This window comes from Camelus bactrianus, chromosome 26 (assembly GCF_048773025.1).
Source record: "Camelus bactrianus isolate YW-2024 breed Bactrian camel chromosome 26, ASM4877302v1, whole genome shotgun sequence".
NCBI lineage: Eukaryota > Metazoa > Chordata > Mammalia > Artiodactyla > Camelidae > Camelus > Camelus bactrianus.
The window spans coordinates 31,616,379-31,638,587 of record NC_133564.1 but is presented as its reverse complement, the minus strand read 5'-3'; the positions used below and the strand labels follow the sequence as shown (position 1 = coordinate 31,638,587).

The window sequence follows — 22,209 nt, the reverse complement described above, 5'->3', positions numbered from 1 at the left end:
AGGTGGGCTGCTGGGCTGCGGCGTAAAGTTAGGGAAAAGTGTTTTTAAAAAAAAACACAACTCTTCATTATCTCCTGGACAGGCAAGGACTGTTAAGGTTCCTTACTTTCCTGCCATCCGAGTCAAGTTAATCGCAGCGTTGAACATCGTCTTTATCCACTGCACACTTCTATCCGTCCCCTCTCTTCTTTCCTCCCCCACCTCTCTTCTTCTCTCCCCGCACCCTTCTTCCTTGCTTTATTTATTTTTTGGGTTTTGTTTTTTAAGGGGTGTTGACCTGCGCTGAGTTCTAGGGGAGCCGACCCCTCCTGCCCGCCCGGCGATTGGCTGGCGGCGCGGGTGACTGACGGGCGGGCCGAGTGCGCTCGCGGCGGCGGCCGCTGATTGGCTGGCGCGGGCTCGGAGGGCTCGGCCGCGGGAGCGCCGGGCACTCGGGTCCCGCCGCCTCGGGAGCCGGGCCGCACTCGGGCCGCGCGCTCGCCTCCCCGCGCGAGCTTCCCCAGGGCCGCCCCCGCCAGCGCCGGGCAGGAGCGCGCGGCCGCCGAGCCGGGCGCGGGTGCGGACGGCGCCTTTTGTCCCGTCCCCCCGGGGGGGTGGAGGGGGATTCCTGGAAGTTCGCGGCGGGACGCGCGCGGGGAGGCGGCCGAGGACGCCCCACGTCGCGGGGGCCGGGGCGCCGAGCATGGGCGGCGGGCGCTGGGCCGCGGCGGGCGTGCTGCTGGCGCTGGCCGCCGGGCTCCTGGCCGCGGGCTCGGCCAGCGAGTACGACTACGTGAGCTTCCAGTCGGACATCGGCGCGTACCAGAGCGGGCGCTTCTACACCAAGCCGCCGCAGTGCGTGGACATCCCGGTGGACCTGCGGCTGTGCCACAACGTGGGCTACAAGAAGATGGTGCTGCCCAACCTGCTGGAGCACGAGACCATGGCCGAGGTGAAGCAGCAGGCCAGCAGCTGGGTGCCCCTGCTCAACAAGAACTGCCACATCGGCACCCAGGTCTTCCTCTGCTCGCTCTTCGCGCCCGTCTGCCTGGACCGGCCCATCTACCCGTGCCGCTGGCTCTGCGAGGCCGTGCGCGACTCGTGCGAGCCGGTCATGCAGTTCTTCGGCTTCTACTGGCCCGAGATGCTCAAGTGTGACAAGTTCCCCGAGGGCGACGTCTGCATCGCCATGACCCCGCCCAACGCCACCGAGGCCTCCAAGCCCCAAGGTGAGGCGGGGGCACCCCCGGGGCTGGCCGCGCCGCGCCGCGCCCCGGAGCGGGGACTTGCTCCGGAGAGGTTGCTCTCAGCCGCGCGGAGCGGCCCCAGGAGCTTCCAGCCGGTCCGGGGCGGTGCGCGCACCCGGTCCCGGTCCTGGAGCCGCTGTCCCGGGGTCCAGTCTCGCTCTGTCGGTACCTGAAACAAAGCCTTAGCTCCGAGTCCGAGGAGAGCGAGCTCTTCTCTCCTCTGGGAGGGAACCCAGTCCCCATCGGAGTTTTCAGCCCTTCAGATGGGATGCCCCGGGGGAGAAACACCCAAACCCCAAATCTGGAAAGCTCAGAAGGGCCAAGAAAATGCTAAGGCGCAGCTTTATTTTCTTAGGTTCGAGGAGGATTTCTTTCTTTCTTTTTTTTAAAACGCTTTCCTTAGCTAGTCGTTCCGCTAAGTAGATGCAGGACTGGTGCAGAACTGGCCGGAGGAAAAAAAGTTCAGCAACTGTAGGGCTTTCTGTTTCTCCACCCCTTCCAGGTAACAGCTCTAGAGGCTTGGGGGATGGAAAGTCCCTTCTCACTCTTTCCTGCATACCCCCTGCTTCTCTCATTTACACAAATCCGCAGGTAATTAGAAAGATAAAATTGTTATTAGCTCATTGTTCTGGTCTCCTCGGGGAGCGGGGCTCTGCAAATTGGAGACTTTCCTAACAGCCTCCCCGACGGGAGCGAGGTTCCTCTCAGAACCCCCCTCCCACTTAAAGGGCAGTTCTTCAGGGAGAGGGGGAAAATCATCCCGGGGAGGCAACAAAACAAAGTGGAACAAAACAAGTTAACAAGCAAGCAAAACAAAACAAAAAACCCAAAAAACCCAAAACCCAAAACCCAAAACCCAAAACCAAAAACCAAACAAACAAAAACAAGCCAGCACGGTGAATTCCGCCAGGAATTCGGCGGAAGCAGAGTTGAGGCTCAAAGATGTGGAGGTTGTCAGGGACAGGGAGCCGGACTCTGGGTGCGGGGCACAGGTTCCAAGGGCTTTTTTAGGGAAGAGCTTAGGATGGGGGGACCCGCTGCTTGCTGGCTTAGCTTATCTTCAAGTGATGCCAAGGCAAACTGTCCACCGAGGAGTGTGCTCCACGGAGTGAGGGTGGGGTGGTCTGGGGAAAGGGCACCCTCAACTTTGAATGCCCCGGCTTATTCCAGAGAAGGGGGAGATGGGTCCAGAGTGGCCGACGTGGGGTGGCAGGCCCCGAGGGTGGGAAAGACAGCAGCCTGCCCGCAGTGGCCAGGTCCGGGCACCGCTGCTGTCCCCTCCTGAGGGTGTCTGCACAGGGTTAACCTTGGGGAGGTGCAGCCCTCTGAGGAGAGCTGAGCCGAGCCGTTACCTGGAGCAAACAAAGCACTTTGTGTTCTGTCCGTGTGCGACGCACGGGGCTTGCCTTCTCCCCTTCCTTGCCGCTGGCTGCTGGCCGGGAGATTAGCCCAGAGAGGCCGCGGCCAGCTCTGCTGGGGCTGAGTGCATTCCCAACTGTCTGTTTCTGGCGCAGTCAGTGTCAGAAACTTTCCAGGTGGATTGCCTTTCGACAGGAAGGTAGAAGGACTGGCAGGGGTGCCTATACTTTTGAAGGAACAAGAATCCTCCCAAATCCACCCCCCCCCCCGGAACGTCAGGGATCGTGGGACAGAAACCAAAGAACTGCTGTCTTCTTGAAGCCTTTTACTCCTGACCTTTGCACCATCTCCTCCGTCCTTTCCCTCCATCCCAGGAGTGTGCAGATAGTCACCTTCCCGAGCCAAGCTGCAAACAGAACAGCGGTGATGGGACCAGGGACCAGACAGGTGGGGGACTTGGGACCTGGTTTTCTCCCTGCCGTGTTTTTGGTGCGAGGCTCTGCCCTGAGAGGGCACCGCTGCTCCCCAGGACTGGAGCCCCTCGGTGGGAGGGAGCCCCCCAGGACTTGCTCTGGCCACCGGCTGTCAGCACAGAAGTGGGAGGGCTGCGCGCCCAGGGTTGAGACAGACACAACTGCTGGTCCTCGTAACCTTGCGGCTGGCGGCTCTGGAGTAAGAACTGGTACTTTTGGCTGAGACTGCGTGCACCTGCACGACTGTCATCCTTTCTTCTTTTTATTCTGTAAGATTAAAACTGAATTTTCCAAGCAGCGGCATATCTCTGCATGCCGTAGGCTGGATTCTGTTCACATACTTGGGCAAGTGCCGTTGGGGATGTTGGGCAGGACTTTACGGCCACATGTTATTAAAGATAAACTTGATCCTGAGAAATGAGTCAAAGGACACTGCCCCACCCCCTGCCACTGCCAAAGGCTGAAGCCCAGGCTCATCAGCGTCTGTTATGGGAGAGGCAGTTTTGTGTGCGTGTGTGTGTTTGAGGGATGTGCCATGTACATACATCTGCGCTGATTTTTTTTTTAATTCACTTAATCCTGATTCCAGTGTTGGACTTTCTACTCTCCTCCCCGTTTTAGTTTTTGGTTCTTTGGTTTTAAATATTATTTGAAATACATCTTAAAATAGCGATTTAGTTCTGCCTCCGATGGATGACTGGGTGAGTTTCTCCTGCTAAGGCCCCAAAGGATGATCCGGAGAGGGCACAGATGAACTTGCCCCACACAGTGTGTAGCTGCTCCAGAGTGGGCTGCGAGAAAAGTTGAGGTAGGGAAAAGCCACGCTAACCCACGGAGCTCACCCCGGCCAGCTCCTGCCCCCCTGGGAGACCTTGAAGGCCAAATGTAGCAGATGGGACTGAGAAAAATGCCCGTGTGGTGGCCAGAGCTGTCGGCCACCAGTCGGATCGGGGACCTCAGGGTGTCCAGGCAAGATGATGTGAGTGAGCGGAGGGCAGGGAGACCCGGTGTTTATATCCTGGTAGTCCTGTCCTGCTACTTGTGGGCGAGGTTATTATATGCATAGAACTTTGCAGCGTGATGACTTCCACTTAAAAAAAAAAAAGTAATCCAAACCAGGAAAGCCCCAAAGCACAGTTCACCCTCCTGATGTAGGGACCGTGGTCCTTCCCATATTATGGGACTTCCTTTCCTTGTTTTTCTTCTCACGGAAGCAAGAACCACAATGCTGGGTAAGTTTTTCCCTTTTGTCGGAAACACGACCTCTGGAATCCAGTCTGAAGTTCTGGCTGAAAAGCAATTTTCCAACATCTGAGCCAAAAGATAGCCCCACAGTCTTCTGCTTGGAGCGTGGCTGTGGTTCTTGCTGCAGAAAGAATCTGGACTGTGTTTGGCCCCGGGAACAGAGTTAAAGGTGGGAGAGGAATCTGTCCATAAAGAGTAAGGCACGGGCGGTCTCTGCCAGGCCTCGCAGGAACCCTACATGGAAGTGGGGGATGGTCGCTCGGGACCAGCTGTGTCCCGGGGGCCCACTGGCTGGAGAGAGCTGTGCAGCTCCCTCCTCATCCACCATGGGAGGCTCTGCTCACATGTCTGAACCGTAGGAGGTCTGGAAGCCCAAGAGGATGCTGCCATAGGAGCCATGGGGAGGGAAGGGGAGGAGGGGGACAGAGAGCCTTATGTCAGAGCTGAAGTTGCTCAGCACAGTATCCTCCCCTGGGGTGACTCTCCTGCAGCTCCAGCCTGGCGTGGCCTCCAGTGCTGTGCTGCGGGTGGCGAGCTCTTAGAAGGAAGGTTTTCTTCCTAGACCATGGGTTCAGCTCCAGGTGGTCTGATAGATGATGAGGATGATGGTGAGATGGTGGCGGCGGCGACAGCTGCCTCACCTTCTGGGGATGCCACTGGGCTGCCTCCTCCCTGTCCTTCCATGGAGCCCCTTTACCTCCTGGGGTTCCCTCCAGCACCAGCAGCATTTGGCTTGGAGGAGCCGCTGGCCCTGGCCTCTGCGAAGCCTCCTCCCCCGGGCGCAGCCGCCTCCAGTGGCCCCCACGCCTGCGGCACACACACCTCTTCTTCAAAGCACTTCACAGTGTGAAAACACCTCCAGAGGGTCTCTCCTGTCTGGTCCCGCAGTGTCCTCCCATTTGGCTGCACGGCTGGTGCCGACCCCAGCCCTCGCCCCGTAGGATCTCCCAGCAATAGGCCTTCTGGGGAGAAGGGCTCAGGGCCTGGGGTTGGAGTTTGTGAGTCCTGCTGAGTTTCTTTCTTGGCTCCCAGAGAGCTGGCTGGATGGATCTGCTGTCTGGTGGGGAGTTTGGGAACCAGCAGGGGGCAGGAATGGGGTGGGCGTATGTCAAGGAAAGGGGGGAAAGAACAGAACACAAACACCGGGTAGACGTGGCTTGGTTACAAGCTAGCTTTTCCTAGAGGCTCACCACACCTGGTCAAGCCATGATTCATAGGACCTGCCCCATTCAGCCCCAGATATGTTGGTCTTAATCACTATCATATTCAGCAGCTTCTAGTCCCCCAATTTTCAAGAAACTCTGTGTCTGTTTATGGCCTCCAGGACTCTTTTTGTCTCAGGCTGCCCTTGAGAAATTCCAGAAGACCTTTAACTCCTTTCAGCCTGGTCCCAGGGCTGATCTCTGCCCCAGGGGTGGTTCCTCCCTGCGGCCCCACGCCTGTAACTCACAGCTCCTGTTCTCCCCTTTCCCTCCCCAGGCACGCCGGTGTGTCCTCCGTGTGACAACGAGTTGAAATCTGAAGCCATAATTGAGCATCTCTGTGCCAGCGAGTTTGGTAAGAAAGCACCCCTGGCTCTTCCCGGTCCGCATCCCTGGTGCACAGAGCCTGTTGGAACATCTTTCTGTATGTTCTCTACCTCCATCTGCCCTTGGGTGTGTGGGATCACTGGACAGGTTTGGGGGGACCTTCTGTAGGCGTGGAGGAAGGCAGGCTTGGGGAGAGTTGGAGAGGAACTGGGGGAAACCAGGAGGTACCGCGGGCGACTCTGGCTGGCCTCTCCACACGGCTCTTTTTCCATCCACCCCTAGGTGTCAGCACCACTCTGCCCAGGACCTGGGAGGGGAGCATCCAGGCTTAGGGCATTCAGAGCTGGGGGCAGCTGTCAGGTCTTTCTAGGCAAGGAAGCTGACAGCCCCACCATGGGGAGATTTCCCTTCCTTCTTCCCAAATCAGTCCGGGTTAAAAAGGAATTTCTGATCAGTGCTTGCAGCCCCAGGAGAAGGCTGGATGTGGCCCCGCGGGGCTGATCTCAGGGGGCCTTGCAGAGACAGTCTGCAGAGTCCCACAGCCCCACACTGCCTGAGTGACATGCTTTTTTTCCACAAACTGGGTTGAGATTCCTTCCCAAAGACACACAAGGGCATCAAGAAAAAAGGATGTAAATAAAATCTCTCAGAAATCCTGGTGAGAAGTCTTTTGCTGCATGGGGGTGGGGGCGAGGGCGGGGCAGGGGTGGGAGAGCAGGAAGAGTCTTCCCCGTTGGGGCTGTGGTCCCGAAGGATCTTGACAGGAGACGACACTCAAGGGCCGCTGTTAGATTTCACTGACCCTCTTCGTATGTCGTAAATCACCACACTCGTGTTGAGAAGTCGGCTCCCTGACATGTCAGCAAATCCCGGGAATCATGTTAGAATAACTCTGAAAGGTAGTATATTAGCTGATGTTTTATGCTCAGATGACTTCTGTCCGGCTCAGCCCCTGTGGGAAGCGTGGTGGGAAACCTGGGACTGAGTGTGTGGGGGCGGGTCCTGCCTTCACTGGGGGATCAAATTCCTGCTGTCCAATCATTCCTTGATCCACATGTCTAGTCATTCAACGTTTCTGGTTTTTTTTTTTTTAAACTGGGTCTTTTTTTTTATTGAAGTATAATCAGTTTACAGTGTTGTGTTAATTTCTGGTGTACAACATAGTGATTCATTTATACATATATATTCCTTTTCATATTCTTTTTCATTATCAGCTATTAGAAGGCATTGAATATAGTTCCCTGTGCTATACAGTAGGACCTTGCTGTTTGTCTATTTTATATATAGTAGTGTGTATCTGTAAATCCCAAACTCCCAATTTATCCTTCCCCACCCCCTTTCCCTGCTGGTAACCATAAGTCTGTGAGTCTGTCTTTGTTTTGTAAGTAAGTTCATTTGTGTCTTTTTTTTTTTTTCAGATTTCACATATAAATGAAATCATATGATATTTTTTCTTTCTCTGTCTGACTTACTTCACTTAGAATGACGATCTCCACATCCATCCATGTTGCTGTAAATGGCATTATTTTATTCTTTTTTATGACCGAGTAGTATTCCATTGTATAAATATACCATAACTTCTTTATCCAGTCATCTTCAATGGACATTTAGGTGGCTTCCATGTCTTGGCTATTGCAAATAGTGCTGCTGTAAACATTGGGGTGCATGTGTCTTTTTTTTTTTTTTTTGAGTGCAGAACGCTGTGCTAAATACTGTGTCCAAAAATACTGACCTAGAATAGAATAGATTAAATTTTCATTTCAATAGTTTCTTAACCCCGACCAAACACGAATCAGTGCTTTCCTAGAGAATCGTGGGGTCATTTTATAAGTCACCGGCTGTGGGACTCAAGGCAAAGTTCATGTTCCGGAGCTGTGAGAAGAGAATCCACGTCTTCATGCTCAGAAGTTTTGTCTGGAACTTACTAACCCGGATTCACTGGGGGTTTTGTGGCAGCTAGTTGAACAAGAGCCATTCCCTAGACACGGGCTGATGAGACAAACCTTGGGAAAGAATTTGAATGTGAAGATTGCCATTTTGGTGAAGGGCAACAGTCTAGAGGGTGCTCAGGTGACCCCCTTGGGGATGGACATCCTCTCCCCACCACAGTGGACGCCTACTCAGTCAGCAAGTCCCCAGCTCCCTGCGTGCGGCGCCAGGAATGTATCTCATTTTAAGCACACAGGGCTTAGCGAATCTGAGTGATTAGCAGTTTGGGCCTGTGTTCCATTCGCTCTGAGATTATCTTCTTGAGTTCCTGGGACTTTTGAGTTCTTCTGGATCCTCCAGGTCATCTTATCAAGTCCACTTATTTCATAAATAAAGCATCTGACTTTCCCCGCTGGAATTCTTTTGCTCTGTCATGCTGCCTTCTCCACTTAAGATGAGCAGCCGCTGGGCTTGGTCCTAGAGGCATGTGTCTCCTCTGCACGGATGTGCTGGACACCAGACGTCTTTTTCTGGGTGCAGGAGAGATTTTTCTGGGTTTTTCGTTTGTCATGTTCTCATCGAGCAATAAATAGGATTTTTTTTTTCTATCTCTTTCTCTGCAGAGGCTGAGCTCAGCTCTGCCCTTCTCAGCATCCCAGAGAATGCAGCCTTGTTGAGAAACTTGTTTCCTAGCTCAGTTCACTTCAAGTAAGCGAGGCAGTCAGCCACGCTGATGGGATTCGGTTAGGAAACAAAGAAATTCAGCAATGCCAGCTGACACACAACGGAGAAGAGAAAGAATGTTTTAGTCCCCACTCCAGGGATCAGACTTTGCATTAAGTAGCCCTGACATCCCCGGTGTGATGACATCAGGTTGTCGGAGGGCCCTCTGGGAGCTCCAGGAACAAGGGTGCATTCCTTCTGGGTCAGCACGCACTCGCCCTCTGCCTGTGCAGCCTCAGCGTCCTGCCGCCGCCGCCGAGGAGCTGGACTTGCCCAACCCATTACCGCCTCCCCCAGGCGGCGTGCATTTTGAACTCCCCGGCGGGTCTGCTTGGCCACCAGTCTCTCCACCCCTGCACTGTACCTCCTGAGTTCAGAGCACTTTTTCCCCCCAACAGGGAAAAGCATCAGTAGAAACACCTGCGTGCTGATGTTCAGGAATGCAGCTGGATCAGCCTGGATCAGGCACCAGATGTGTGGAAGCCAGAAGTTAGATGATGCAAAGTCTCTGAATTCAACATGGCAGCCTTCCTGCCCACTGGGCATCAATTAGGAGGCCCAGCCCCGCGTTTTGTTCTCGCTCGGCTTTTCCTGCTGTCTGACAACAGGGGGTTGCTCTTTTCTCTTCGACAGGTCAATATATTATTTGCAAGCTGGCACAGTAATAATCCTGCTGTTCACAGCTCGCCGCCCATGACCGTCTTGCCTTCAGCTTAGCTTATCCCACGGATGGGAAGATCTGATTTAGCGTGGCTGGGAGGTTAGGACCCCGCCTCTGGCCACTCTCTCTAGTTTCTCCAAGATCTGTAAACACCCTTAAGCGTTTCTGGTAGAAATGTGCAGGGTAATATTCTCCTAAGATAGTTCAGAGCTTCCGTTTGTATTGGCTTCTGCTTTGCTTTGTTTTGTTTTGTTTTGGAGAGTTCAGGGGACAACTTCTTGAGGTCAGTATTTCCTTGCTGGTGGAAAAAGATTTCTTGGCCCCCAGAAACTTTCCCTGCCTTCTGGAAGCATTTTTCACCCCCTAGTTTATATGTTTCCTCATAAAGGGTAAAACTGTACGTTGCAACACTAAAATGAGTCAAATAGGAGAGAGGAAAAAAAAAATCGGCTCTCGCTATTAGTATTTGGGACTATTTCCTAGAAGAAACATTCTCAGCTTCCTGCACCTTCAGTAATTTGGTCTCACTCTGCCTCACTCTTCCTTCAAGGTGTCTTGGCTGCGCTGCCGTCGGGAGGCCCAGTATTTTACTTCTGAAGGGGCAGTCTGATTTCTTGCAAAAAGTAGGCTCAGCCTTTCCAAGCTAAACCTTGGGTTTCCTCCCGCAGAGGAGGAGGAGAAGTGGCTGCCAGCGCAGTCATTGCAACGTCTGTCGGGGCTGCCTGAGAGCAGGGGTCTGTCTCTGGTACCGTATTCCACCTAGTGTAAGACACCGCTTTGTGGCGAGATGAGCTGTTCATCACACGGGAGATGCACCGCCGACGAAGGAAGCACACTTCACGGTAAAATGCGCGGAGGGTCTGTGTGCTAGAGTGAACAAAACAAGGCCTGTTTGGGCTTAAATTGTCCTTGGCACGGCGTCTTACGCACGGTCGGCATAAAACAAAAATTGGTCAGACACGTGTACAAAGGACGAGGAAGAGCAGGGAGGTGGTTTGGACTCCTGTTTTGGAAGAAGAGAAAGTGCCTTCCCAAATGAATGTGTAAAACTTGTTGACGTTCCAGGAAAACTACATGCGCTGTTTTGGGTGACTGAGTGTATATGTAAAAAAAAAAGCCTTAATGTCCAGGAATCTAAGTAAAATTCAATAGGCACGGAGGAGGGAACCGTAACCCCGAGGTAGGGAGTTGGCAGCTGAAAACAACTGGTTTTTATTGTCACTGAAGATCTCGAGAATGCACATCCTGTGCGCAGATCTGTCAATAGTTGGAAGGAATCGTACGGCACCTGATGTTCGGGGAAACGTGGGGCCGACGCACCCTGCAAGTGCAACTCGCGGCTCGAGGCCCGCAGCCGCTCCCGAGTACCCCTCCCACGATGGGGGCGGCTTCTTCCAGGCAGAAACCACGGCTGGGCCAGGCTTTGGGAGTCTTCGAATTGGCCGGGTGGGTTGTGACGGCCCGGCCACAGTCCCCGAGTGGAGAGTTCCTTAGCAGGCTGGACCTGGGGGTCTGGCAGGAGGAATCAGGTCCTGGGCAGTTCGGGCTGAGGTTCCTCAGGGACCACCTTGCACTGTGAAACTACATCGAGGAACCGTGAGGAAAAGCAGGGGAAAAAGAGCGAGATTTTCCCCTGTGGTGAGCAGGGTGCACCCTCTCTCCACATCAAATTCTCTCCTGAGTGTAACTAGCAGGAAGATACTAAGATAAGGCAAATGTCAACGAAAAACATTTTCTTTGGCCTTTTCGAACCTATGAAAAGTGGACCGAAGCATGGGAAAGGGTACAGAAACCCAGGACCCACAGATGGCGCCATACTGCCGGGAGCTGGGTTCAGGTCTCCCCCTGCCACTCTCTGGACGCCCTGCAGCACAGGGCCACCTCCTGACCTCTCCAGGCCCCAGTTTCTGTATGAAATTGCAGTGAGTATCCAGGACGGGTTTTGATGAGGAGCAGGTGAGCTAGGGTGAGGGGCCCAGCACAGGGGCCAGACTCAGTGTTTGTCCTGGTGGTCTTGTCAGGGGCAGAGTATGAGGTCTCCTTCCATGCTTGTCACCAAAGAAGTGGGGGCGCAGCTCAGAGACTCGGTCCTCGGCTCTGCTCTCAGCGGGTCCGTGGGACTCTCCTGTTTCCAGCCCTGCTCTGTCTCGCATCCTGCTGGAATGATCGCTCTCTTTGACCTGAGACCTTTGGGTGTGGGCACAATGGGTTGGGGACTGGGTGACACATGGCTTCTCCCTCTTGGCGGATGAGTACACCTCCAACCAGGTGATTCCTTGGGACAGTCAGTGGCCACCTGTGAGGTGTGTGTGTCCTTTGAAGTGCCCTCCAGCCTGCAATTCTGGGACTCTCCCACCCTCCCTATCTTTAAAAAAAAATGTATTGTGGACAAATACAGAGAACCTGAAATTGACCATTTTCATCATCTTTAAGTGTGCAGTTTAGTGGCATTATGTGCGTTCCCACTGTGGTGCTTCCATTGTCACCATCCATCTTTGGCTATTTTTCCATCCCAAGCTGAAAACTCTGTGCCCATCACCAGCTCCCCATCCCCCCACAGTTCCCGGCAGCCACCAGGCCACTTTGTGTCTCTCGGAATCTGACTACTCCAGGGACCGCGTGTAAGTGGAATCCTACAGCATTTGTCCTTTCGTGTCTGGCTTATTTCACTGAGCAAAATGTCCTCCTTATCATTTGATGTATATATAAGCGGTCCCGGGGATGGAGATCACGGGAAGGGTTTACCCTCAAATTCACCCCTGTCCCCTGCAGCTTTTCCAGGGGTGGGCAGAGGAGGAGGGGGCGAGGGATGAGCTGCGATCGGGGCCGGGGTGGGGGTGCTGTCAGCTCCTCAGTACCCCTTTGGCGTTCTCAAGATCTGTTGAGCTGGATGGGAGGGACCTCAAAGATTAGCCAGTTCAGGGCCCTCACCTTACAGACCGAGGAAAACAAAACTCAGGTAAAGGAGTTAGTCATCAGATTGCCCAAGGCCGCTCCCCTGGCATCCCGTCCAGTTTTTGTTCCCAGCATCTCTCCGCTGGGTCGCCAGTCCAGATTCCACACCCTTCCTCCTTCGTGTCCTCTCATGCTCATCACTCTCCCCGCCTGCCAGGAACTGTGCAGGACGCTCTCTGGGAAGGGGCGTTGGGTGCCCCGGCGCTGTTTTCAGAGTTTGTGGGATATAAACAGACTGCTGTCTGCGCTAACACGGGGGAAGAGCTCGGGGGTCGTTGCTCTCTTTCTCTGTGGGGAGGCAGACGGTGAGTCGAAAGAACGCAGGCTTTGGGCCAGACACACTTGAATTCAATCCCAACCTCATAAGCTGTGTGACCACCGGAAAGTTTCTTAACCTTCCTGAGCCTGTCCCTTCAGTTGCAAAATGTAGATGGTGATTCCTCTGGGACTGTGTTGGGAGGAGAATTGGGTCAATCAAGTGTGTTCAGTCCCTGGAACATGCTGGCTGCTCAATCCATAATCATTACTATTTTTAAATTTCCTATTTAAAAATATTTAATTTATTTAGTTTGTTTTGGGGGGGCGGAGTAATTAGGTGTATTTATTTATTTATTTATTTATTTATTTATTTATTTATTTATTTATTTATGTGGAGGATCTCGTGCATGCTGAGCACATACGCTACTACACCCTCCACGCTCCCCGTCCCCATAAGCATCATTGTTGCTTCTTATTGGAAAAAAATTGTTTCAGGATGGAAATTGGCCTAAGTAGGATGATTTGAGCACTAATGGAGTTAGCTTGCTCGGCAAAAAAATTTTAGGAAATGGAATGGAATGTCCTGATTAATTCTCTGGTTTGCAGGAGGATTGAACTGGAACAACCTCTTAAAAAAAAAAAACAAAACCCATTTGAGAAAACTTTAACAGTTTTCTGTGGCTTCAAGGTGTTGGAGTTAACCAAACCAAAACAAACCCAAACCAAACGAAACCAGAAACAACCCTGTAAATACGAGAAGTGAGGCGGTCTGGACTTCCGTTAAATGACGCCCTTAGGTCACTGTAAAAATGGAAGCCGTCAGACAGTTACACCATGTGGAGCTTGGACCAAGTATTTACTGAGTCCAGGGTGTGCCTGCTGAAGGTTGTTCTTCTGAGTGTTTGTGTGATGTTTAGAAATCTTATTCCTGATATGAGCTTTTCTGCTCATAATTGCTTGGGTCTAAGAGAGCCCTGAGAGCCCTGGGATGTTCTCAGCTTTTCTCAAGCACTGTCTCTGGGACGCTGTTCACTTTTTTTCCAACAGCTGCCTTGTAACATTTGTGAGATGCACGCCTGTTAGCCAAAACATAGGCTATATTCAGAAGCACGCGAGCATTTACATATTGGCAGATTTCGTCCAGTTTCGCAGAAACGAGCCAGGAGCTCCAATCCGTATTTATTTTTCAAAGGATAGCAAATGGCCAAAGAGATCAGGGCCTCGCCCTGCCCCAGCCTGCTCGGAGCAGCCAATTAAGCATGCATTAGCTTAGGAAGGCTTCTCAAAGGCCTATAGATTGCACTTGAAATCTTTGTTTAGTCTTTCAGGAACACTGTCACACGGATGATTTATCAAAGAAAGTTGTTTATCTGGCAGTAAAATAAACTCCGGGCCTGTTCAGACTAAGATTTCTTGTGAATTTCTACCAAGGTAAACACTGGTAACTGGCAGGTTGCAGATTCCGTGTGAAAGCCAGACACATACAATAAATATTGGAGCGACAGCTTCGCTATGTCAGAGGCCAGGCCTGTCACCAGCGCTGTCACTCCCGCCCGGCCCCAGGGGACATGGCACTGCCGCCAGGCCGGCGGGGCCACCAGATGCAGGACTGGGCCTGGGCCGGTGGGTACTGGAGCCGCCCCTGCGGTGCAGGGCTCCCTGGGCTCAAGGGCCGCTTAGTGCTGGCACCGGGGACTTCCTGGTTCAGAGGGGGCAGGTCTCAGGGTGGTGTCCGCCAGCTCACCCCGACGGCCCGTGAAGAGTGATGAGGGAAGAGAACCAGAAGCCGCCAGCTTACGTTTCTTTGCCAGTAGACGTGGGCGGAAGCAAATTGGCAGGGGCCTGGGACGTGTGGAAGGATTTGGACCCCGGGGCCGGGTGCGGTGGTGGGTGGGGGTGACATCGCTGGTGGATTCTGCCCAGCATGAAGGGTGGTGGCAGAGGGCGCTCAGATGCTTGCCCGGGGTCTCTGGCTTTGCTTGTTGGGGGCTGGGAGAGTGCCGTTTGGGAACAAAGAGGGCAGATCCAGGCCTGTGAGTGGCACCTGTGAGAAGGAGGGCGGGACTGAGGGAACCAGTGAAGGAGCTGAGCCTCCCAGGTCCTTCCGAGGGAGACATTGAGGCCACTCTCTATTGTGGCTCTTCGGGGAGGGGCTGCTGAGTTATAAACTGCTTCTTCCCAGGCAGAAGCCTCGGGGTCACCCCAGCCCTGATCGGGGTCCTTACAGCAGGATGGAGGTTGAAGGTGTTGGCAGGTACCTCCCGCGACTTAGGCCCCATCCTGGGTCCTTCCCATCCTGACTTCCTCGGCGGGTCAGGGAGGGGAAGTGAGGACCCTGAGAAAAGATGATGTTTGTGTCACCTGTGAGGATTGTGGGGTGGGGGTTTGGGTTGCCGTTTGAGAATGAGCGGGGTCGGTCTCCCATGGTTGGAGGGGCTGGTGTGTGAGGCCAGACAGCTCTTTAGGGATTGCTGTGCGGGTTGTAGATGCTCACCGGCCTGCAGGTATTTGGGGGAATAAAGGAGTATTTCTTAGGGCAGGAATGAAGGGAGAGCTCTCACAGCAAATTCTGAAAGGCTGTCTGTGAGTCGTAAAGAGATGCCAAAAGTGTGCTTTGGCTGCGGGGAACCATTAGGACCCAGCTTCCCTCAACTCTGCTCTCTCTCGTTCAGGCGGGGTTACGAGAGGGGATTTCTATCTTTCTCCTCTCTCTCTCTCTCATTTTCTCTGGACATTTCCTGCTGGGAGCCCCTCAGATGTGTTCTCTGCTCTCTGTGCACCATTTGAAAATGAGTTCCCTCTGCTGTGTCTTCCACAGCAAATCTGGCCAGCTTCGGATATGGCTTTGTGACTGGGTGAGATCCCTGCCTCCGTGGCTGTGGCAGCGGGGCCAGAAACGGAGCCTGGAATAAACCTGTTGAACCCTCAGCCCGAACGTAGCTCTCACCTGTGCACATCAGTGCAGACAGGGGAGGTCCACGTCCATCCTTTCTCCTGCAGCCTTTTGGGCTGGATTCTCAGTGAGAAGGCCCGCTCTGAGCCACCCTGACGCTCATGCCTGGGTCAGACCGGTCGGCAGCTGGGGAGCGCTGGAGGGGGAGGCGGTGTGTCTCTGGTGAGTTCATAGGAGGACCAGGGCCCCTCCCCCTGCCTGTTCCCAGGGCCAGCTAGAGGCCAAGGGGCTTCTGTCCTGCCTCTCAGGCCTTCGCACCCTACACTTCTGTGCTAGTCCGTGGGGCGTTTTCTGCCCTTGAGGGGGAAGCACTTCAACGAACCAGTCAGGCGCTGGCCTTAGAGTGGTAGCAGGTGCCCCTGAACTGAATGGAGGCTGCGTCACATCGCGTGCGGACTCACAGGCTGGTGCACCCAAGGGTGGTGGTGCAGGGCAGCTGGTCGGGGGTGGTTCCTGCCCTCTGACAGCTTACCGCGGAGACGGGATGGAGAGGCAAAAACAAACAGAACCCCGTGTCGTGTCGTCAGACGCCGAAATCTCTGTGGTGGGTCAGCGCTGGGGCTGCGGGAGCGCGGACGAGGGAGCCGTTTTCTGGGGACAGGTCGGGGGAAGCGCCCGAGGGGAGACGCCTGGTGGTGTCCTCCAAGGGGTTGGTTGGAGTTTGTCAGGCTGAAAATGTGGGCGGAGGAAGAGTATTCTCAGCCGAGGAGCCCGCAGAGAACCGGACTCGGAGGCTGACGCCACCTGTGTGTTGGGGACTGGGGACTCTCTTCATGATTGTCTTCTAAGGCGCACGGGGGGGAAAGCAGCTGGAAACGAGATTGACAGAGTCGGCAGAAGTCAGCGCAGGACCTTGAACGCCATGCTGAAGAAAGGGGCATTCGTCTCGTTGGCAATGAGAGGCATCAGGAGAGTATTTTTAAAAATGTTACTGTCACTCACGTCTTAAAAGAGGGCCTTGGGTGGGGAGCTGGGGGAGGAGGAGGGAAGGAGGGGAAGATGGGGAGGGGAGGAGGGGGAGGAGGGGAGGAGACCTGGAGAGGTGCTCATTCATCCAAAGTGATGCCACGTACAGCCTGAGGCCTCGGGGTGAGATGTTTGGGACAGGAGAGCCGGCAGGCTCAGGGCAGTGCTGGCCGGGCCCAGACCAGCTATGGGCCACCCACTAGAAGGTGTCCCTGTAGGCTGTTCTGATGAGGCCAGCCCGTGGCCCAGCCACCTGGGGAAGGGCCATCTGCTGTGGTCAGGGACCCTGGGAGACCTTTGCTAGGGATGCACGGAGCAGGAGCCAAAGCCTGTAATCAGCTCACACGCGGGGCACCGCAGAGCTGGGCATTACCGAGGGCGGTGGCCATTAGGAGCTGTCATAAAGTCCCCGACTTCTCTCCAGACCTTGTTAGCGGCCCAGGCAGGTGGCGCACACAGCCAGCCAGCCCCGCGGTCGGTGGTCTGGTGACGGCAGATCTGGGGCCCGAGGAGCTTAGGCAGCCCGGGTGTCTGGGGCCTCCTGGAGAAGGGAGGTGAGAGGAGCTGCAGCCATGGAAGGCCCTAGGGGGAGGCCTGGGATGGGGAGCGGGTGTGGTTTGTGTGTGTGTGTCCACATCTGAGTGTGCGTGGGTGAGTCAGGTGCGGGTGTAGACGCGAGCCGTGTGCATGTACATGTGCTGGTCTGCACACAGAGGATCTGCCTGGCCAGTGTGGGTGCCAGTCACCTCTCCGAGATGCCCTGGCCTCTTTCAGGAGCTTAGTCTGCACAGATCAGGTCAGACGCTTTCTTCTCTCCCCGTGGTTTCAGAGAGAGGCCTTCCAGAACATGCCACAGGCTGATTCCTCTGACTCGGGAAGGCTTTAGAACCCCAGACGGACTTCTCCGCAGGGTGCCTCCGTGCGCGCCCAGGGCCACCTTGGCCGGTTGGGGAACCCTCCTGTGACCTCAGTGTCTTGTTTATTCCCCCAAATGCCAGCTGGGCCTGTTCTGTTAGTTTCCAGTGCTTGCGGCAAGTCCCTGTAGAACTGCTGGCTCTCTGGGCTGGAGCCACTTCCCAGCGGATTCCAGCGGTCAGCAGGGATTGTCTTAAGTCGCGTGACGTAATCCCTGGGATATAAAAATTGTATCGGGAAGAACAGGCATGGCCTTAGGTGTCACATGGACCTGAGTTCAAGGCCTGGTTCTGCCACACACAGTGTCAGCTCAGGCAAGCCCCGTGACTCAGTTTACCCGCCTGTCAAACACCAAAAATACAGACTTCTGTGTGAGGAGATAACGTGAGACCTGAGAGACAGTCACACCAATCCTGGAGTCCTGGGATCTGATCCGGCGATACCACAATCAGCTTCGTGACTCGGCCAGTCAGGAAGTCCCTGAGCCCATTTCCTTAAGCAAATTGAAGGGGCCACCCTCCGTGACCTCTAAGGCTCTTTCCAGCCCTGAAATCGCACGGTTTCGTTCCGCGAAGCTCTGTGACTTGGTTTCTCCGTAAACATCTCTGTGGGCTCCTCCCTGCTCCCCAGGAGCGCTCTCTGGGGACATGGGGCTTCATCTCAGGCACACGTGGAAAAGAGCTGCTGTGCAGAGGAGTGCGACACCCCGGGGCCCCCAGCGACACGGGATGCCGCCCTCAAGTCCCCGACCTCACGCCTGGGCCCGCTTCTCGGGAGGGAGGTGCCGGCCCCGGTGGTGCAAAGTAGAACCTCGAAGCCATTCCGAGCTGCGTGTCTTTGCGGCGAAGACCAGGTGGCTTGGAGCTCCTGATTCCTGGGGAGCAGTCCTGTCTTCCAGTTGCCAGAGAGGAGGCCCAGCGGATCTGGAATAAAGCACAGACCCCAGGTGGGCCTCCATCCCCTGCCCTTTCCTGCACGCAGGCAGGGCCATCTGCTCCACCTCTGCTCCTGGCATCAGCTTTCCCGGTGACTTCGCCTTCCCAGTTGTGTAACTGTGTGTGTGTGTGTGTGTGTACACGCGCACGTGTGCACGTGCTGGGGGGGCTGGTGGGAAGGCAGAGTGCAGAGGCGGCTTCTCTGGGAAGGAGGGGCGTCTGTAGCCTGGGTTGATTTCCGGGTGACTGACAGCTCCTCGTCTGCACCCTTCTTCCCTTACAGACTTAATGTGTCTTCTGGCAGGTTTCCTCCCTTTGCATGATTACTTGGAGGAGGAACAGGCAGGCCCAGCAGGGAACAGCGTTCGCCTTTCCTTTGGCTCCTCATCCCAGCCCTGGCCCTCCTTCCCGACACTCTTGGGGCTCTTGGGGAGTCAGGGGGTTGGCGGGTGGGTGGAATCCGGTCTGGGCCAGCTGAGAACTCTCTGTGCGCCTGCCTGGCCCCAGGGGCCTTAGAACGAGAAACCCAAGCTGGAGCCAAACCCAAGCTTGTTCCTCTCTGGGAGGCCCCACAAAATAACCTCCAGCACAGGGCGCTGGCACACGGCTACTTGTGAAGCAGCCTGCGGGGTCACTGGCATCACCCTGGCTCTGGTTGTCTCGTGGGGTGAGATTGAACCCTGGCTCTCTGTCACTTACTAGCTGGCGTCTTGTGGAAAATTATCCTCTTGTCTTAAAAGGTGAATATTGGTAGTACCGGCTTCACCAGGTCACAGTAAAGAACGCTAAGGCCCTTAGGACGGCACCTGGCCCTTGACGGTCAGTACCAGGGGTCCCTGAGGCAGACTGGGGAGGAGGCAGCAGAGGCCAGCGGTCGTCAGGGCACAATGGACTCAAGCAGACACAGAAAGCCAGCTTCCCGCAGCGGGGACTGATGCACGAGTCGTGGAAGGGATTTCCAAGGGGGAAGGTGCTGTCGGTCTGTAGTACCTGGCAAGGCAGAGGACATTCTGGACATGAGGTGGTCACCCCCTAGGGCTGCACGTCACATACCGCAGGGCCTGGCTCCTGGTGGCCACTGGGAGGCAGGGGGCATCTCCCAATAGAGCCAGTGGCTCTGTTGTTTCGCTGCTGGGGATGAGGGTGTTACAGGATCAGTTCCTGACATCACAGGCGTGCCGGTGAACAGAGTGGCAGAAAGCTGGGAGCTGGGAGGGGCACAGTCTACACACCTGGGATGAGAGGGATCTGCCCTCTGCCAAACCAGGAAAAGTCAGATGTAGACACGGAGGAAGGTCAGCTCCCAAAGGCACCCCCAGGAACCAGGTTCTAAAGGGCGGTGAACAGGGACCCCAAGCACTCCGGGGACTCCAGCACATTGATGAATTTCCCTAGCAGCTCGTTTTAAGCTCTTCGGAAAAAGAAGGACCTTTACAAACCTGTTTATTTACTGAACATTAGGCACAAAATGTGCATCCACTGGAGGGAGGTTCTCTGGCGAAATCGAGATCAGGGGAGCGCAGGGCACCAGAACACAGCCAGCAGCATGGCACAGGGGTCCTGGGGCCACATCTTTCCTGACTTGCCCCGTAAATGCAATCCTTCATACAGAGGCTGTGTCAGGCCCTCCGGCTACTGCTTACAGTTGGTGACACGTGGACCCATGTCAAGGATGCTTTCATAGCAAACCCTCAATTTACGACAGATCTGCAGGGCGCTGGGGTTTGCACAGCACCTGATGGCTGACATGGTGCCTTCCCACTTCCCAGCTGATCTTCAGTGGCCGCGGGGAGGCCGCGAGCATTTTGTGTCCTGAAGTGGCCGTGCTGGTATCGTAGCTCCAGTCTCAGGCCGGGTGATCCCCGGCTCCTGCCTTCCCCTGCCTGCCACTGTGACATCAGTCCTCTGATGCTGGGAGAGTGAGCCGTCTGTGACCTCCATTCTCTAGCAGATCCTGGAGGGACCCGCCCAGCATCCTGACTTCTCCCGCTTTGTCCTGGTGCGAACTTGCTCGTGAGGCTTGCGTGGTGGGTGTGACCAGTACCCTCTGGCGCGGTACCCGGAGGCCTGGGACAGGAGGTGCAGGAGGAAGACCTCTCTCTTGTGCTCCCTGGGTCAGGCAGGAGCCCATGGACGGGACGGAGCACTCAGCAGGGGGCACGGGAGCGGGGAAGGGACCTGGGGAGACCAAGTGTGTCTGCCCTGAGGGTCAGCCCTCCAGACCTCTGCTAGTAAAGGGCAAACATGCTGGGGAGCTGGATGCTGCCAGGCCTGAGCCAGAGCCATCGCCCCGAACCCCCGGGATCCTGACCGTCTTCAGTGGGAAGGATGCAACACACATGGAATGTACTGGGCCCATTAAAGGAAATCAGTTGGTTCTGGAGCCAGGAACTTGGTAAACACTCCAAAAGCCCTTGCCTCCTGAATGGTAGGCGTGCATTTGGGAGTTGGGGGCCCTGCCCCAGCATGTGGTCAGACACTTGTTGCCTGGGAGGCTCCCATCTCTGTGGGGCCAAGTCCTTGCCCACCCACACATCTTCCGGTGGCGGGTGGGCAGTGGCTCCCATAGCCATGGGGAAGTTTGTTTGTTGATTGATTGATTGATTTAAATTTAATTTTTATTTATCTTTTGCCGGTATTCTCATTTTCTTTTTTTTTAAATCAAAGTATAGTCAGTTTACAATGTTGTGTCTATTTCATATATGTATTTATTTTTGTTTTTATCTCTTTTGAATAAGTGGCTTTCCTGGAGAATCAGAAAGGAGCCCCAAGTGAGGGTGACCCATCCCATAATCTGTCTCCCCCACACCAAGGTTCCCCCAGGCTCCCAGGACCCAGATCCGCCCCGTTACCTGTGTGTGCGGCTCCAGGTGGATGGAGAGAAAGAAAAGAGACTTAGTGAAGGTCAGGGGTCAGGACACCCAGCTCAGGGCCGATACCGCTGGCCACCCTGCGTGCCCGCCGCCTGGGCTCAGCAGAAGGGGAAACCCTAGACTGTAGAGAGAAGGCCAGCTTTCAATTTATTTCATTTATTTTTTATATGATTTTGAAAGGTTACTTACCATTTACAGTTATTACACAGTAATGGCTATGTTCCCTGTGTTGTACAGAACATCCTTTCATTTGTACCTCCCACTCCCTCACCCTTGTACTGCCCCTGCCCCCCTCCCTACTAGTAACCACTAGTTTGTTCTCTATATCTGTGAGTCTGCTGCTGCTTTGTTATATTCACTACTTTGTTCTAATTTTTAGATTCCACATATGAGTGATATCACACAGTATTTGTCTTTCTTTATCTGACTTGTTTCATTTAGCCTAATACCCTCCAAGTCCACCCATGTTGCTGGAAATGGCAAAATTCTGTTCTTTTTCATGGCCAAGTAGTATTCCTGTGTGTGTGTACACCCTGTCTTCTTTATCCAGTCATCTGTTGATGGACACTTGGGTTGTTTCCATGTCTTGCTATTGTAAATAGTGCTGCTATGAACATTGGGGTGCGTGTATCTTTTTGAATTAGTGTTTTGGAGGGGTTTTTTTTGGATAAATATCTAGGAGTGGAAATGCTGGTAGCTCTATTTTTAGTTTTTTAAGGAACCTCCATACTGTTTTCCACAGTGGCTGCACCAATTTACATTCCCACCAACAGTGTCAGAGGGTTCGCTTTTGGAGAGGAGGCCAGCTCTGAGTGAGGACTGGGTACTGACTCCCATTAACTTTTAGACTCTTGGCTTCATCCAAACCTACCTGAGGCCAAGGCAAACTTGACCTTGGGAGACCAGGATTCCTCTCCATCCTGTTGGGTGTATGTTGCAGTTTGTCTCCAGTGGGGCTGTGCCAGGTGGGCGACAGGGGAGCCACACGTGCCTCTGCCCCTCCCTGGGGCTTTGTGGCGAAGCCGGGCGCCGCCCCATCTGATGGATGGGAAGGTGTGCCCAGTGGGCTCAGGCTAGACCTCAGCGCCTACCAGGGTCTTCCAAGCCTCCCTGAACTTTACGCAAAGCCTGGAAAGGCTGGAAAAAAAGAACCAGAAAAATGAAAGTACAGTATGTAGCGTCGGGGGTGGGGTGGGGTGGGCTCAGATC

General features: G+C 54.5%; 1 protein-coding gene across 1 annotated transcript in view; it reads left to right on the top strand.

Moving 5' to 3' along the window:
• Positions 1 to 442: 442 nt before the first annotated feature.
• The window catches only part of SFRP1 (secreted frizzled related protein 1), a 35,502-nt gene continuing 13,735 nt past the window's right edge, over positions 443 to 22,209 (top strand). The window contains exons 1-2 of the mRNA XM_010957979.3: positions 443 to 1,208; positions 5,783 to 5,860. Coding sequence (XP_010956281.2) covers positions 683 to 1,208; positions 5,783 to 5,860 — 604 coding nt within the window. The 5' untranslated portion in view covers positions 443 to 682. The remainder of the gene's footprint in view (positions 1,209 to 5,782; positions 5,861 to 22,209) is intronic.